The sequence below is a fragment of the Hypanus sabinus genome, chromosome 3 (genome assembly GCF_030144855.1).
Source record: "Hypanus sabinus isolate sHypSab1 chromosome 3, sHypSab1.hap1, whole genome shotgun sequence".
NCBI lineage: Eukaryota > Metazoa > Chordata > Chondrichthyes > Myliobatiformes > Dasyatidae > Hypanus > Hypanus sabinus.
This window is the reverse complement of record NC_082708.1, coordinates 75,765,311-75,783,828: the sequence shown is the minus strand read 5'-3', so window position 1 is coordinate 75,783,828 and position 18,518 is coordinate 75,765,311. Positions and strand designations below refer to the sequence as shown.

At 40.5% G+C, this 18,518-nt stretch overlaps 1 protein-coding gene across 13 annotated transcripts in view; it reads right to left on the bottom strand.

Moving 5' to 3' along the window:
* cep126 (centrosomal protein 126) overlaps positions 1-18,518 on the bottom strand; it is a 102,557-nt gene that overhangs the window by 66,779 nt on the left and 17,260 nt on the right. For all 13 annotated transcript variants that reach the window (XR_009511214.1, XR_009511218.1, XR_009511219.1 and 10 more), the window contains exon 3: positions 10,653-10,804. Coding sequence is in view for 7 of the 13 variants with exons in the window: in XM_059964698.1 (XP_059820681.1) it covers positions 10,653-10,804 (152 nt within the window). In the remaining 6 variants the exon portion in view is untranslated. The remainder of the gene's footprint in view (positions 1-10,652; positions 10,805-18,518) is intronic.

Here is an 18,518-nt window from a genome sequence, read left to right as displayed (position 1 = left end):
AGTAGCGCCCAAGCCAGCGCTAGAAGCTATCCTATAAAGTTAATTTATTGACTTCCCTTTAGCAACTCTACACACAACCACCCCATCCCTTGTCTACCTCTCCACATAACCATGGAGCTATTGCTATCTTCACAAAATCACAATCTTCAACAGAACAAGTAATTGCGTTGTCTGTTGGAATGCTGGCCTTCATTACAATGACAAAATATAAAAGTTTGATGCAACATTAAAGTGTGCTGGTGAGACTGAAGTGCATTCAATTTTGGTGTAAGAAAGGATACTCGCATTGAAAATAAGAGAAAATCTGCAGATGCTGAAAATTGAAGCAACACACACAAAATGTTGGAGGAACTCAGTAGGCCAGACAGCATCTATGGAAAAGAGTACAATCAAGGTTTGGGGCCGAGACCCTTCAGCAGGACTGGAGAAAAAAAAAGATGTTCCTGCATTGGAGACAGCTCTGGGAAGGTACAGTAGATTAATTCCTGGGATGAAGGAGTTTATGTATGGAGAAAGAACAGAAGGCCGGGAATATATTTAAGAATATAGAAGAACTTGAGGTGATTTTGTTGAAACATACAAAATTCTGAGGGAGGTTGACAGGATGTATGCTGTAATTATGAATACACTAGTGCAACTAACTAGAATTAGGGGAATAGCTTTAGAACAATCACCCATTTAAGGGGGATTGAGGAGGAACAGCTTCTCTCAGATGCTTATTAACTGTTGTAATTCTCCACCCAAAGAATTGTGGAGATACATTCATTGAATATATTCCATAAGACCTTAAGATATAGGAGCAGAAACAGGACATTTGGCCCATCGAGTCTGCTCCACCATTCAATCATGGGCTGATCCAATTCTTCCAGTGATCCCCACTCCCCTGCTTTCACTCCATACCCTTTCATGCCCTGGCTAATCAAGAACCTATCTATCTCTGCCATAAATACACCCATTGACTTGGCCTCCACAGCTGCTCATGGGAACAAATTCCACAGATTTATCACCCTCTGACTAAAGTAATTTCTCCACATCTCAGTTCTAAAAGGACATCCTTCAATCCAGAAGTCGTGCCCTCTTGTCCTAGAATCCCTTACTATGAGAAATAACTTTGCCATATCTAATCTGTTCAGGCCTTTTAACATTTGGAATGTTTTTATGAGATCCCTCCTCATTCTCCTGAACTCCAGTGAATTTTGCCCAAGAGCTGCCAGACATTCCTCATATGATAACCCCTTCATTCCTGGAATCATTCTCGTGAATCTTCTTTGAACCCCCTCCAATGCCAGTATGTCCTTTCTAAAACAAGGAGCCCAAAACTGCACACAATACTCCAAGTGTGATTTCACGAGGACCTTATAGAGCCTCAACATCACATTCCTGCTCTTATATTCTCTACCTCTAGAAATGAGTGCCAACATTGCATTCACCTTATTCACAACCAACTCAACCTGGAGGTTAACATTTAGGGTATCTTGTGCAAGGATTCCCAAGTCTCTTTGCATCTCTGCATTTTGAATTCTCTCCCCATCTAAATAAAAGTCTGCCTGTTTATTTTTTCCACCAAAGTGCATGACCATACACTTTCCAACATTGCACTTCATTTGTCACTTCTTTGCCCATTCCCCTAAACTATCTAAGTCTTTCTGCAGGCCTTCTGTTTCCTCAACACTACCTACTCCTCCACCTATCTTTGTATCATCACCAAATTTAGCTACAAATCCATTAATACCGTAGTCCAAATCATTGATATACATCATTAAAAGCAGCAGTCCCAACACCAACCCCTGTGGAACTCCACTGGTAACCAGCAGCCAGCCAGAATAGGATCCCTTTATTCCCACTCTCTGTTTTCTGCTGACCAGCCAAATCTACATTGATGCTAGTAACTTCCCTGTAATTCTATGGGTTCTTATCTTGCTAAGCAGCCTCATGTGCGGCAGCTTGTCAAAGGCTTTCTAAAAATCCAAGTATACCACGTCTACTGCATCTCCTTTGTCTACGCTGCTTGTAATTTCCTCAAAGAATTCCTCAAAGAAAGTAGGTTTGTCAGGCAGGATTTTTCTTTCAGGAAACCATGCTGGCTTTGGCCTATTTCATCATGTGCCTCCAGGTACTCTGTAATATCATCCCTAACAATCAATTCCAACAACTTCCCAACCACTGATGTCAGGTTAACAGGCCTATAACAGGTCAGTGGAAAGCCACTAGTAAAGGAGTGGTGCTTTGAGGCTTTGACTCGGGAAGCAGCCTTGACAAGGGAAGTGCCTTGTGAGAAAAGTGCGAGTCTTGGCTCGAGAATCTTCGGCGAGGAGGCTGAGGGAGGAGACTACGTCACAGTTGGAGAGGGTGAGAGGTGGTGAAGAGATGACAGGTAAACTGATTCAGTGTGATGCTTGCCTGATGTGGGAGGTCAGGGACACTGATGGTGCCTCCAGCTGCTACAACTGTGAAAAGTGTGTCCAGGTTCAGCTCCTGAAGGACTGGGTTGGGGCACTGGAGAGGCATCTGGATGACCTCAGATTCACCTGGGAAAATGAGAGTTTTCTGGACAGGATCTACAGTGAGATTGTTACACCGAAGATACTGGAGGAGAGAACGGAGGTGACGATGAGGAAGGGATGGATGGTTGAAGCACAGGAGACCGCGGGGAATGTGCCTCTTGAAAACAGGTTAAACCCTCTTGGAAGCTGTCGGGACAGAAGACACTGCCAGTCTGAGAGGTGGACAGGTCTGCAAGTCAAAAATTGACACTGGAGCAAAACCAAAGAGACAGACGACTGGCAGAGCCGTGGTAGTAGGGGACTCCATAGTAAGAGGTACAGAAAGGGGTTTCTGCGGCAACAGGTGGGATTTAAGGATGGTGTGGCCTCCCTGGAGCTAGGATCCAGGATGTCACGGACTGATTGCAGGACATCCTCAAGGGTGAAGGTGAACAGCCAGAAATGGTAGTGCATTGTTGGCACAAATGACATCGGGAAGAAGAGGAAAGAAATTCTGCAGCATGACTTCAGAGAACTTGGAAGAAGGCTGAAAAGCAGGACCTCCAGGGTGGTTATCAATGGTTTGCTTCCAGTTCCTCGTGCTGGTGAGGGCAGGAACAGGGAGATATGGGATCTCAATGTGTGGCTGAGGAGTTGGTGTGGCAAGCAGGGTTTTAGATTCTTAGACCACTGGGATCTGTTTTGGGGTCGGGGTGAATTGTACAAAAGGGACGGGTTGCACCTTAACAGGCAGGGGACCAGCATTCTAGCAGGCAGGTTTGCCACTGCTACACGGGTGTGTTTAAACTAATAAGTGGGGGGGAGGAGACAAACTGGAAATATAAGGATGGAGTTAAAGGGAAAGAGAGAATAAGAAAAGTTAAGAAAGACAACAGAATTGACCGGGCAGAAAGCTCAGGAAGGGATCAGAGAGTATGGCCAAGTGCAATAGGGATCGATGTGAGAAGCGAGGGGAGTAATGGATTAAAAGTATTATATATGAATGCACGAAGTATAAGAAATAAGGTGGATGAGCTTGAGGCTCAGTTGGAAATTGGCAAGTATGACGATGTAGGAATAGCAGAGACATGGCTGCAAGAGGATTAGGACTGGGAAATGCATATTCAAGGATATATATGTCCTATCGGAAGGACAAACAAGTGGGCAGAGGGGGTGGGGTGCTGGTGAGGAATGAAATTCAGTCCCTTGCGAGGGGTGATATAGAAACAGGAGATGTAGAGTCAGTATGTGTAGAATTGAGAAATTATAAGGGCAAAAAGACCCTAATGGGAGTTATCTACAGGCCCCCAAATAGTAGCCTGGATATAGAGTGCAAGTTGAATCAAGAGCTAAAATTAGCATGTTGCAAAGGTAATGCTATGGTTGTAATGGAGGATTTCAACATGCAGGTAGACTGAGAAAATCAGGTTGGTACTGGACCCCAAGAAAGGGAGTTTGTGGACTCCCTCCAAGATGGATTCTTAGAGAAGCTTTTACTGGAGCCTACCAGGGAGAAGGCAATTCTGGATCAAGTATTGTGTAATGAACCGGATTTGATAAGGGAACTCGAGGTAGAGCCATTAGGAGGTAGTGACCATAATATGATAAGTTTTAATCTACAATTTGAGAGAGAGAAGGGAAAATCGGAAGTGTCAGTATTACAGTTGAACAAAGGGGACTATGGAGCCATGAGGGAGGAGCTAGCCAAAGTTGACTGGAAGGATACCTTAGCAGGGATGACAGTGGAACAACAATGGCATGTATTTCTGGGAATAATTCAGAAGGTGCAGGATCAGTTCATTCCAAAGAGGAAGAAAGATTCTAAGGGGACTGTGGCTGACAAGGGAAGTCAAGGACAGTGTAAAAATAAAAGAGAAGTATAACATAGCAAAGATGAGCAGGAAGCCAGGGGATTCGGAAACTTATAAAGAGCAACAGAAGATTACTAAAAAGGCAATACGGGGAGAAAAGATGAGGTACGAAGGTAAGCTAGCCAAGAATATAAACACGTTTGTACGTGTTGATTTGACCACAGCATCTGCAGTGTACTTTGTGTTTAGCCTGACATCAGTGGTGGGGAAGATGCTGGAGTCAATTACAAAAGATGAAATAACTGCACATTTGGATAGCTGTAACAGGATCGGTCTGAGTCAGCATGGATGTACGAAGGGGAAATCATGCTTGACTAATCCTCTGGAATTTTTTGAGGATGTAACTATGAAAATGGACAAGGGAGATCCTGTGTACCTGGACTTTCAGAAAGCCTTTGATAAGGTCCCACATAGGAGATTAGAGGGCAAAATTAGAACAGGTGGTATTGGGGGTAGGGTACTAACATGGATAGAAAATTGGTTGGCAGACAGGAAACAAAGAGTAGGGATTAACGGGTCCTTTTCAGAACGTCAGGCAGTGGGATACTGCAAGGCTCGTTGCTGGGACCGCAGCTATTTACAATATACATTAATGATTTAAATGAAGGGATTAAAGTAACATTAGCAAATTTGCAGATGACACAAAGCTGGGTGGCAGTGTGAAATAAGAGGAGGATGTTAGGAGAATGCAGGGTGACTTGGACAGGTTGGGTGAGTGGGCAGATGCATGGCAGATGCAGTTTAATGTGGATAAGTGTGAGGTTATCCACTTTGGTGGCAAGAATAGGAAGGCAGATTACTATCAGAATGATGTCAAGTTAGGAAAAGGGGAAGTACAATGAGATCTAGGTGTCCTTGTTCATCAGTCACTGAAAGTAAGCATGCAGGTACAGCAGGCAGTAAAGAAAGCTAATGGCATGTTGGCCTTTATAATAAGGGGAGTTGAGTTTAGGAGCAAAGAGGTCCTTCTGCAGTTGTACAGGGCATTCAGCTTTGGTCTCCAAATTTGAGGAAGGACATTCTTGCTATTGAGGGAGTGCAGCGTAGGTTCACGAGGTTGATTCTCGGGATGGCAGAACTGTCATATGTTGAAAGATTGGAGCGACTGGGCTTGTATACACTGCAGTTTAGAAGGATCAGAGGGGATCTGATTGAAACATATAAGATTATTAAGGGACTGGACACGCTAGAGGCAGGAAATATGTTCCCGATGTTGGGTGAGTCCAGAACTAGAGGCCACAGTTTAAGAATAAGGGGTAGGCCATTTAGAACAGAGTTGAGGAAAAACTTTTTCACCCAAAGAGTTGTGGATCTATGAAATGCTTTGCTTCAGAAGGCAGTGGAGGCCATTTCTCTGGATGCTTTCAAGAAAGAGTTAAATAGAGCTCTTAAAGATAGCGGAGTCAAGGGATATGGGGAGAAGGCAGTTATGGGGTACTGATTGTGGATGATCAACCATGATCACATTGAATGGCGGTGCTGGCTCGAAGGACCAAATGGCCTACTCCCGCACCAATTGTCTATTGTCTACAGTTTCCCTTTATATACTTAAAAAAAAATTAGTATCTTTTTTGATATTGGTCGCCAGCTTCCTCTCATAATTCATATTTTTCCTTCCAAATGACATTCTTAATTTCCTTCTGCAAGTTTTTAAAAGATCTCCAATCCTCTATCTTCCCACTAGCTCTGGCTTTCTTGTATGCCCTCTCCTTTGCTTTTACTTTGGCTCTGACATGTCAGCCACTGCAGTGTCCTTCTTCCCTTTGAAAATTCCTTCTTATTTGGTATATCTGTCTTGTACTTCCCCCAGAAACTCCAGCCATTGCTGCTCTGCTGTCTTTCCTGCAAATGTCCCTTTCCATTCAACTTTGCCCAGTTCCTCTCTTATGCCATTGTAATTTCCTTTATTCCACTGAAATACCAACACAGTGTGAACTCGATCATATTGTGATCACTGTTCCCTAAGGGTTCCTTAACCTCAAGCCCTCTTACCCCCTCTGGATCAATGCACAACTCCCAATCCAGCAGAGCCAAATTCCCTAATGGCCTCAACAACAAGCTGTTCTAAAAGCAAGCCATCCCTTAGACATTCTACAAATTCTCTCTCGAGGTCCAGTACTGACCTGGTTTTCACAATCCACTTATCAAGACTTTGCCTTTCTGACTCGCCTTTTCTATCTTCTGCTGTAATTTGTAATCCACATCCCGGCTGCTGTTTAGAGCCCTGTATACAACTGCCATTAGGGTCCTTTTACCCTTGCCATTTCTTAACTGAACCCATAGAGATTCTACACCTTCCAATCTCATGTCATCCCTTTCTAATGATTTAATATTATTTCTGATACACAGAGCCACACCACCCCATAGGCCTACTAACCCATCTTTCTGATATACTATATATCTTTGCATATTCAGCTCCCAATGACAGCCATCTTTTATTCAAGGCAAGAATTAACATACTTTTAAATTGCAATGTAATAAAGGTAATTGGGGGATACTCCAGAAAGCATTGCTGAGGCCATAATTGGGAATTAGCCATGACTTTACTGAATAGAGAAGAGCTTAACCTACTCTAGTTTATGTTTTTATACAGTGACTCATTACCTAATGAATAGGAAATCAATAGGAAAAACGTTGACGTATATGATGAAGATATACACTCAGTGGCTACTTTATAAGGTACCTCTTGAACCTAATGAAATTGCTACTGAGTGCATGTTTGTGGTCTTCTGCTGCTATACCCCATCCACTTCAAAGTTCTACATATTGTGCATTTAGAGATGCTCTTCTGCATACCACTGTTGTAAAGAGAGGTTATTTGCATTACTAGCAGCTTGAACCAGTCTGACTATTTCCCTCTGACACTTCTCATTATCAAGGCATAACTGCCACCCTCAGGATTTTTTTTTTGTTTTTTGCTTCATTCTCTGTAAACTCTGCAGACTGTTGTGCATGAAAATCCTAGAAGATCAGCAGTGTCTGAGATACTCAAGCCACCCCATTTGACACCATCAATCATTCCATGGGCAAAGTCACTTAGATAACATTTCTTTCCCATTCTGATGTTTGGTCTGAACAAAAATTGAACCTGTTGACCATCTCTGCATGTTTTCATGCACTGAGCTTCTGTCATGAGATTAGCTGATTAGACACTTGCACTAACAAGGTGTACAGGTGTATCTAATGAAGTGACCACTGAGTGTAAATAACATATCAGCTATTATATAGTTGAACAGAGTAACGCATATGAAATCCTGGAGGAACTCGGCAGGTCAGGCAGCATTTATGGAGAGGAATGAACTGTCAATCTTTCAGGACTGTTTATTCCTCTCCATGAATCAATTGACAAAATATCATGAAACAGGTGCAAATCCAGTCTGTTCACAGAAGAGGGCTGTACTAGGATCAAACAAGGTCAGCTGTATTAGGAATTTGCTATTGTGTGTTGGTGTGACAAAATCAACAATATTCAAAAACTATAGAGAATAAAAAAGTCTTTAAAAATGAAGTTCGAGGTTAAAGTATAGATATGGAATAAAATATAAATAAATACTAGCTTGTATTTACAATGTAAACAGCATTATAAAAATAATCTAATGTGTTTATAATGCAGTACGGTGACTGAGGTAATAGACAGAAGATGGGGGTTGGTTGATCAGATTAATTGCCTGAGGAAAGAAACTTTTAAGAAGGCGTGAAGACAGCATAAAGCTTAGACTCTGGACACATTGATAATTGGAAGGGCTGAGATTGGAGGATGGGTCTCAAATTGATTGTAATTATTGTTCTCAATCTGGTTTACGACATGTGATTGCAGCTCATTCAACAGCATCAGCAAGGGCACTAGACTAAAACCATTGCTAGATTGTTGCAAGTCATAAAAGCACAAGTGGCCATTAAGCCCATGAATACATGCCAACTCTCTGTAGAGCAATTGTCAATCCCACTCTATCTCCATAACTCTACCAATTTATCACCCTCAAATAATTATCCTATTGCCTTTTAACACCTTGATTATTCTCCATTTCCACTAAGTAGCAAATTACAGACCATTCCACCTTCTGTGAAAGAAATCAAATCTCTTCCTTGTATCCTTCTGCATTGCATCTTAAATATGCATCTCCTTGTCATTGTACCGTCAACCAGTAGGAGTAGATTTTCTCTGTCTACCTTTTCAAAATCGCTATCAATTTTTTCGACTTCTTTTGCTCCAATGAGAATAATTCCAGATTTTTCAACTTGTAAGTTAAAATCTCTCATTCCTAGAACTCTGCTGAACCCTCTCACCTTTCCTAATGATGCAATAGTTGTGGCCTAACCAGAACTTCATAAAGTTTCAGTAAAATGTCTTTTTACTCTCTCAAAATGTACAGCCAACACCAGAGATCTATGCACATAAACATCCCCGCCCCCTTCCAGGTGTGTGTCTGTTCTTGTAGATTCTTTAGAACCATGCTTGTCTAGAAAATAACTTCTATTACAAGATGTTTCCATAAGGCCATAAGACATAGGAGCAGAATTAGGCCATTAGGGGTATTTAAAATAGGCACTCTCGGACTGACAAAGACTAGCATTGAGGAAATTAATCTCACAGTTAAATAAATAAATAATAAAAAGAGTATTGAGTAGAAATAGAAATTGAGGAATTTAACCATAATTGCTGATTTCAAGTTATTCTAGGGCATTTGACTATATGTAAATGGTAAGAGAGGTTCAATACCACCATTGCTATGCAGAAAGATAGTAACTTAAATTTGATGATGAAAATAGGGAAGAAGAATGAATAATGGAGCAAATCCTTCTTCTCTTTCAATATAATTTGAATCCATGCTCTTACTTCCACATACATTTTCTCCAATAAGTTTCTGCTATTCATCCACATCCAAGCTACCAACCACTCTAATTAATAGTAACTAGTGCTTAGTTCCTTAATCCCAGAATATCATTCTTAGAACGATACTCTCTTAGAATATCACTCTCTTTCTCTCTCTGAATCAGCCTTATCCTTCTCTCCAAAGGCTCTTTCTCGCTTTAGTCTCCTACATCCCATTCCATCTTAGAACACTACAGCACAGAAATGGGCCCTTTGGCCACCTAGTCCATGCTGAACTGTTATTCTTCCTTGTCCCATTGACCCACACCAGAACTATAACCCTCTGTATCCCTCCAATCCATGTACCTATCTGAACCTCTCTTAAATGTTGCAGTCAAACCTGCATCCACCACTTCTGCTGGCCGCTTGTTCTACCTGCATACCACCCTCTGAGTGAAGAAGTTCCTCTTCAGGTTCCTCTTAAATATTTTACCTTTCATGCTTAACCCATGACCTCCAGTTCTAGTCTCACCAAACTCAATGGAAAATGCCTGCTTGGATTTATCCTATCTATACCCCTAACTATTTTTTAATATGTCAAGCAAGTCTCTCCTCATTCTCCTATGTTCCAGAAAATAAATTCCAAACCTATTCAACCTTTCCCTAAAACTCAGTTTCTCTGGTCACAGAAACATCCTTGTAAATTGCTGCTGTATTCTTTCAATTTTATTTTTCCCGTGGGTAGGAACCACAACTGCACACAATACTCCAAATTTGGCCTCATCAACTTTTTATACAACTTTAACATAACATCCCAACTCTCGTACTCAATACTCTGAAATAAAATATTCCTTTTATGAAAGCCGAAATGCCAAAAGCTCTCTTTATGCCCGTCTACTTGTAACACCACTTTCAATTGATTTAAAATCTCTTTGTTCTACCACACTCCTCAGTGCCCTACCATTCGCTGTTTGAGTCCTACCCTGATCTACCCTCCCAAAGCCCAACACCTCATACTTGTCTGAATTAAATACCATCTGCCACTTTTCAGTCCATTTTCCCATCTGGTCCAGATTCTGCTGCAGGTTTTGAAAGCCTTTCTCGTTTTCCTCTTAATTGTATTTCCATACAATCCCCATCTTGTTACACAGAGATGTTGCTGAATGTTGAACTAAGTTTACCTGTTGTACAATGTATACAATGATTCCTGCTGTGTAGTCTGGTGTGCCTTCATCATTTCAGGACATAACAGGTCCTGAAAAGGAATGCCATTTGGAACCACAGTGTGAATTGTGTAAACATGTTGTCTGTGAATCTATATACCCAAAACCATGATTGCTGCATAAACACTAGTAATCTTATGAACAGTTAGAATTTATGCTGGTAAATTAAAACTATTTATGAATTTAAAATATTATATGGATAAATAAGAGTCTATTGCTGTACAACAACTAACAAATCATATTAAATACATTTATTTCTAACCAGTTATATTTTGCCGGCGCTGTGATGACAGCAGATGGGCTCGCTGAAATCTCTCAGTTGCATCTTGTTGCTTCAGTTTTCGTTCTTGAAGCACCTTTTCACTAAATCTTCGTTCCTTTTCCTCATCTTCTCTGTGCCTCTCCTGAAGGGCTCTATATGCAATACAAAATTCTGCAAGGGTAGTGTAGTAATGATTTACAGAGAACTTATGAAAAGTTACTATGATAACATAAGGCAGAACCATGAAAAATTAATGTGATTCCTTAGATTGACATTTAACAGCCAATTTTGAGAAGCTCAGTCACCCAGCTACTTGATATAGTGAATGTACATCATTTAAGAAATAATTTCATCAGTCATGATTATCAAAGTAAATGGTATTATTCAATATAATATCAGCGCTGGGAGTGCAATGTCCAAATAGCTGTCTTCAAAAATGATTTTAAAAAATCTTTTGCAGTAGATATAAAGAAATTTTTTTCCTCAGTTGTGGGGAAGAGCATAACTGAAATCCATTTATAAAAGATATAAACACACCATAAAGAAATCTAATAAGGAATTCAGATAAATCTTCTTGTCCCAGAGTTATGAAAATCTGGATCCCATTATCACATGGAATGATGGTTGTGAATTGACTTTATTTCTTATATCCTTCACATACATGGAGTAAAAATTTATAGTAATTTGTAAAAAATAGTATGTGCAACAGGATAGTCAATATAGCTTAGAATTACAATTGTATCAGTGTGAATTAATCAGTCTGATGACCTGGTGACTAGTATAAATGTATTTCAAGGAAAACTAGTCAAGTGTATGGAAGGGAAGAGAGATTTCTGATGACAAATTAAGATGAGAAAAAAGGACAGTAGCAAGGAGTATAATTGCTGGCATGGACTCATGTGAAGTATAAATGCTAACTGAATTGTCCTTTTGTGCTGTATTTCTTCTGTAATTCAATGTAAAATTATTCCCAGAAAAGGCCTTGATGTGCCTCACACATTTCCTTAACTATTTAATAATATATTAATTTGGATGCTTTAACCTTGAAAAGGAATTTAATCAACAATGGAAATAGCTTTTCATCTTTTTCTCCTTAACTGGAACACTAATGCTATGATGTGCCAAGTACATCATGATATAGGTTTCTAGAGTAAATTAAGAGAATCCAGGTTTTTAACAATATAATTGTGAAACCCACAGTGATGTCAAATTCTCCAAAATTTGTCAATTTATTTTACATACATGCTTTAAATAACATTGACCACAGCTGTTTCAACCCACACTTAGTAAAATCATGAAATAAATTCTGTTGATTATTGTTTTGAGTAACCACAAGACACAATGGAAATAACACGTAGGGAAGGTTTACAAGGTTTAATCAGATATTTTGTAACTGAATACTTCAAGGATAGTAGTTTAAAATGGGACATGTTGGCTATGATATAGTCCTCCTGAATGCCTCTGATGCAATTTTCAAACAGATTTGTAAATAGTAAGGCTGATTAAATAGGAAAATCAGTGTCCTACAATATGGACAATATGCTAGCTGTGGAAACAATTTTCTGTTCTCATTGTTGTATGACACTGTGCGAATTTGAAAACCTGTATTAGTTCTTTACAAACTTCACTGTTTCAGTGGAAAAATACTCATTTCTTTGAGTAGCTTACTGCTGAGAAATGTTTTAAAACTGGCCAATACAGTAGAAAGAAGATAAAATCAAATAAGTATAGTTTACCAATTTGTTTAACAAAACTTGAAACCAACATAACAAGAGTACCACCAATGGAGACAACCACTGTTCCTGCAAATGCCACACAGAATCTGCTGTACACTGACATACTCAGCTAGGCGTATAGATATGTTTCATTTATTTCTTGATGAATACAAGTTTCCATGACAAATTCATAGACAACTTGGGACATGAATATTGTTGTTGTTTAGTAAGTCATGAAAAGTAATTAGACCATTTTACTTTTTGAACAATTTAGTCAGCAAACAATTTCCCCTTAACAGTTGAACAAAAGCTTAGCAGCACAAAGTAGTTGTCACTGTCATTTCAATTTTAATTTTTTTTTTGTGTTGATCACACCTCATCTGGTTAAAAACTGTCAGAAATTAAGTGATGACGATAAAGCCTATCAAATTGAGCAATAATTGGGTCTGGTGGTGGAATACGATACTTGAAACTGCGTATGAAAAGACTGACAATACATGAAATTATTTAAAACCCTGCATCAAGGACCTCGAAGCCTGACTTCTGATCTTCCCAATGTGGAAGTCTTTTTGCCCACTGTAGCAATGAGGTATGTCTTCCACCAGGATTTTCATTGCAACATCTAAAGGTTTAGATGCTTGGTCCATCACAGGCAAATCCCTCCCCACCATTGAATATATTTACATGGAGCATTGCCACAAGAAAACTGCATCCATCATCAAAGACCTCTATCATTCAGGCAATGCCCTCTTCTTGCCATTACCATCAGATAGGGGGTTCAGAAGCTTTAGGATCCACACCACCAGGTTCAGGAATAGTTATTACTCTACAGCTACCAGGCACATGAACTAGTGTGAATAACTCTGAATGACCTATTGTCTCATTTTCAATGACTCCTTACAACTCAAGTTCTCAGTAATTTTTTATTTACAATTTGTTTTCTTTTGCACATCGATTGTTTTGCAATCTTAGTTGGTGTATGTATAGTTTTCTTCTGTATTCGTTTTTCTCCTGTAAAGGAATCTCAAGGGAGTATTTGGCAACATACTATATAAGTATTTTGATAATGAATTTACTTTGAAATGACTGGGAGTATGTTCTCTTGCTTCAGTATCTGACTCAGTTGCAGAACAACTAGTATCTGCTCAAGCCTCTTGAATATGGCTTTTTACAATCAAATAGGGATAACTAATAAATGCTGGCTTAGTTGGAGACTGCTATTAAATCAATAATTAAAAACTCATGGACTGGCTTCAAGAAGGGTAAGCTACTTTTATGTAGTGCAAGCGACACAATGAGTAGAATCACTACCTCAGTCAGAAAACCTGAGCTTAACCCTGACTTTAGATTGTACCTGTGTGGAGTTTGCACATTCTCCGCTGAGCACAGGGGTTTCGTCTGGTTTCTTCTCAGAACCTAAAGACATGCAGGTTGGACATTAATTGGCCAATGTAAGTTGCCCCTTGTGTGTAGGTGAGAGGAAAATCCGGGCACTTTTTTAAAAATTTAGCAGTGCAGCAGCTCAATGCCTTCACCATTATCTACAAAGACAGAACAGCTCAGTTTCTTAAAGGCAGAGGAGGTGGAGTATGCTTTATAGTTAATTTGTTGTGTACACAAACATGATGGTTCTGTCTCAGTTCTGTTCACCCAACCAGGAACATTTAGTGGTCAAATATCACTTATTTTATCTGCTGGGGAAGTTTCCACAATTATCCTGTTGGAATGATGTGCATTCACCTCAGTCCAATGTCAGGCAGGCATTGAAGTTGAAATGTAACCATCAAGCATGAAACCGCGCACTCTGATGTCTTCCTTATCATTACAGGATATTTCAACCAGGCCAGCTTGAAGAAGTCTCTGAACAACCATCACCAACATATCACTTGTGGAACCAGAGGAACCAACACATTTGACCACAGTTATACCTCCATCAAGAATGCTCACCTATGCTCATCCTATGCCTACACTTTGAAAAATCCAATCAGTAGCTGTACTTCCACTCCCAGCATATAGGCCACAGCACTAGTGATGAGGACCAAGAAGGCTTGATCAAGGGATGCAGAGGAGTGCTTACAGGATGCTTGAGTCAGTGGACGGGACAATATTCAGGGATTTCTATTTTGGATCTGAATGAATACACCAGAAGTGTCACTAACTTCATCAAAGCCTGTGTAGATGAGTGTGTGCCTTTGAGAACATACTGGACATACCAAACCCAAAAGCCATGGATGAACCAAAAAATTCATAGTCTGCTTGGGGCTGGAGCAGTGGTATTCAAAACTGGTGATCCAGATCTATATAAGAAGTCCAAGTATGGCATCTGGAAGGCTATTTTAATTGCAAGAAAATAACTCTGATTGAGGTTAGAGACGGATTCATATGCACATCAGCTCTGGCAGGGTTTGCAGGCCATTACTTTATACAAAGTGAAACCTAATATCATGAATATCTGTGATGCCTCACCCCAGATGAGCTCAGCACTTATGCACGCTTTGAAGGGAATAATAGAACTACATCTATGCGCATCCCTGCAGCTGTGATCTCAGTCTTGAGAAACTGATGTCAGAACATCTTTCAAGTGGGTAAACCCTCACAAGGTGTTAGACCTTGATGGTGTACCTGGTAGAACTCTGAACACCTGTGCAAACCAACTGGCAGGAGTTTTCAAGGATATCTTCAATCTCTCATTGCTGCAGTCAGAGGTTCCCACCTGCTTCAAAAGGTCAACAATTGTATCAGTGCCCAATAAGAGCAGGACAAGCTGCCTCAATGACTATTGCCCAGTGGGACTCACATCTACTGTGATGAAGTGCTTTAAGAGGTTGGTCATGGCTAGAAACAACTACTGCCTAAGCAATAATGTGGGCCACTGCAATTTGACTATCGCCATAATAGATCTACAGTGGATGAAATCTCACTGGCTCTCCACATGACCTTGGATTCACTAGATAATAGTAATATTAATACTTACATCAGGCTGCTCTTTATTGATTACAGCTCAGCTTTCAACACAATCATACCCTCACTTCTAATCAACAAGTTCCAAAACATGGCCCTCTGAAACTTGCTCTGTAACTGGATCGTTGACTTCCTCAACAGGAAACCACAGTCTGTGTGAATCGGAAATAACATCTCCTCTTCGCTGACATCAACACTGGCACACCTCAAGGATGCTTGCTTTGCCCACACCTCCATTCTTTGTACACCCATGATGTGTGGCTAACACAGCTCAAGTATCATCTATAACTTTGCTGATGACACAACTATTGTTGGCAGAATTTCACATGGTGCCGAGGAGGCGCATGGAGTAAGATAGATCAGCTGGTTGAGTAGTATTGCAGCAACAACCTTGCACTCAATGGCAGTAAGACCAGGGATTGATAGTGGACTTCAGGAAGGACAAGTTCAGGGAACACACACCAGTCCTCATCAAGGGATCAGAAGTGGAAAGGGTAAACAGTTTCAAGTTCCTGAATGTCAACATCTCTTGAGATCTCCACCATATTGATGCAATTACAAAGGAGGTACAACAGCAGCTATATTTCATTAGGAGTTTGAAGGGGATTGGTATATCACCAAAGACCCTTGCAATTTTTTACAGATGTTCTATGGAGAGCATTCTAACTGGTTATGGAGGAGCCACTGAACAGAGTCAGAAGTAGTTGCAGAAAGTTGTAAACATATCAAGCTGCATCATGTCAATAGCCTCCCCTGCATCCAGGATACCTTCAAAAGGCAATGCCTCAAAATGACAGTCCATTATTATGGACCCTATCACCCATCTTCTCAGTGTTACCATGATGCAATTCTCCCTGGAATTCAGAAGTATGAGGAGATCATATAGAAATATATAAAATTATGAAGGGGATAGACAAGATAGAGGCAGTCCACTGGTAAGTGAGACTAGAACTAGGGGACATAGCCTCAAGATTCAGGGGAGTAAATTTAGGATAGCGATGAAGAGGAACTGCTTTTCCCCAAAGACTGGTGGATCTGTGGAATTCTCTGCCCAATGAAGCAGTACAGGCTACCTCAGTAAGTATATTTAAGACAAGGTTGGATAGTAGGGGAATTAAGTGTTATGGGGAAAAGGTAGGTAGATGGAGATCAGTCCATGGTCAGTTTAGCCACGATCTTATTGAACGACGGACCAGGCTCAATGGGCTAGATGGCCTACTCCTGCTCCTGTTTATGTTCTTATGTTCATAAGCAGGAGGTGCCTGAAGACACTCACTCAACATTTCAGGAACAACTTCTTCCCCTCTGCCATCAGATTTCTGAATAGACAATGAATCCATGAACACTACCTCAGTACTTTTCCCTCCCTTTTTGCACTATTTATTTTATGGCTTTTATCTTTATTTCTTATTGTAATTTACAGCTTTATTATTATGATTACAATGTATTGCTGCTGCAAAACAACACATTACACAACACATTAGAACTTTATTCTGATTCTGGATGAATTATTGAGAATGTGGGAAGAATAAAAATATGTATTAATGTGGGAGTAGTACAAATGGGTGTTTAATGGTTGGCACAATCAGAGGGCAGAGGCTTCTAATTATGTCTAGTATATCTCTATGATTCTATGGCTTTGGTTAGGCTGCACTAGGAATATTACATACAGATCTACTTGCCACACAACAGGAAAGATCTGAATAAATTAGAGAAGATTCACATGAATGTTGCCTGCACTGGAGGGCTTGAATTGTAAAGAGAAATTGGATAGGCTGGGTTTGTTTTCCTGGAGCAAAGGTGGCTGAGAGGTGATATGATAGAGATACACCAAATTAAAAGAGGCATATAACCATTGTTTGTTTCCCATGGTAAGGTGTCTAGAGAGCATAAGTTTAAGATGAGACAGGAGTGTTTAAAAAAAGAGCAGATGGGCCAATTTTTCACATTCGGAATGAACTGGCAGACGTGGTAGTGAGGGTAGGACTAGTAAAAACACTGAAGAGCTGTCTGGACAGGTAGCTGAATGAGCGAGGTATGAAGGAATATGGAATTAATGCAGGCGTGGGATTATTGGAGCAGCCATGGTGTGAGTGAGGTAGTGTTAGAGTGGTCTGGCCTTGGCTCAACAGGCTTGGGCAAGAACAGACTTGGACAAACACATACAGAGGTTCTAAGAAAATAAGTTAAAAAGTTTCTAGTAAGTTTTTTTTCTTTTAGTACATAGCTACTACACTGAGAATGAATCTGGAGGTCGTGGTATGATCCTTGTGTGAGATGTGGGAAATTTAGGAGATCTCTAGTCTCCCTGATGTCTACATCTGCATAAAATGCATCGAGCTGCAACTCCTTAGAGACCATAGGAACTGGAGCTGTAGCTTGATGACCTTGGGCTCATACAGGAGAATGAGGAGATAATAGACAGGAGCTACAGGGAGCTAGATACCCCTAGGTTGTAGAAGGCCAGTCTCTGGGTGACTGTCAGGAGTGGGAAAGCGAGTAGGCAGCCAGTGCAGAGTACCCTTGTGGCCATTCCCTTCAATAATGTATACCACTTTAGATACTGTTGCAGGGAATGACCTACTAAGGGGAAGCCACAGCAACCAGTTTTCTGGCACTGAGTCTGGCTCTATGGTTAAGAAAGGAAGTGGGGAGAAGAGTGGTGCAGTAGCAATAGGGAATTCCATAACTAGAGCAGAAAGCAGAACCTTTGGACGTGAAATAGACACCCGGATGGTATGTTGCTTCGCAGGTGCCAGGGTCGGGAATGTCTCAGATTGGGTCTTGTTGGAAAGGTATGACCTGTGCAAAAATGAATGGGTTACACCTGAACCCAAGGGGTCCAATATCCTTGCAGGCAGGTTTGCTAAAGCTGTTGGGAAGGTTTTAAACTAATTTGGCAGGGAGATGGGAATGGGAGTGATAGGATTGAGGATGGGCAATTGATGTACAACCAGATGCAATATGTAGTGATGCTATGAGGAAGGACAGGGAGGTGAAAGGGCAAAATTACAGTCAGGAGGATGTTAAAGTGTAACAGAGGCCAAAAATCAAAAAGGGTGATGAATTCAGCACTGGAAGTGTTATATTTGAATGCACACAGTATACGCCATAAGGTAGAAGCATTTGTGGCATTGTTAGAGATTAGCAGATATGATATTGTGGGCATCTCTTATTCATGATCTAAGAA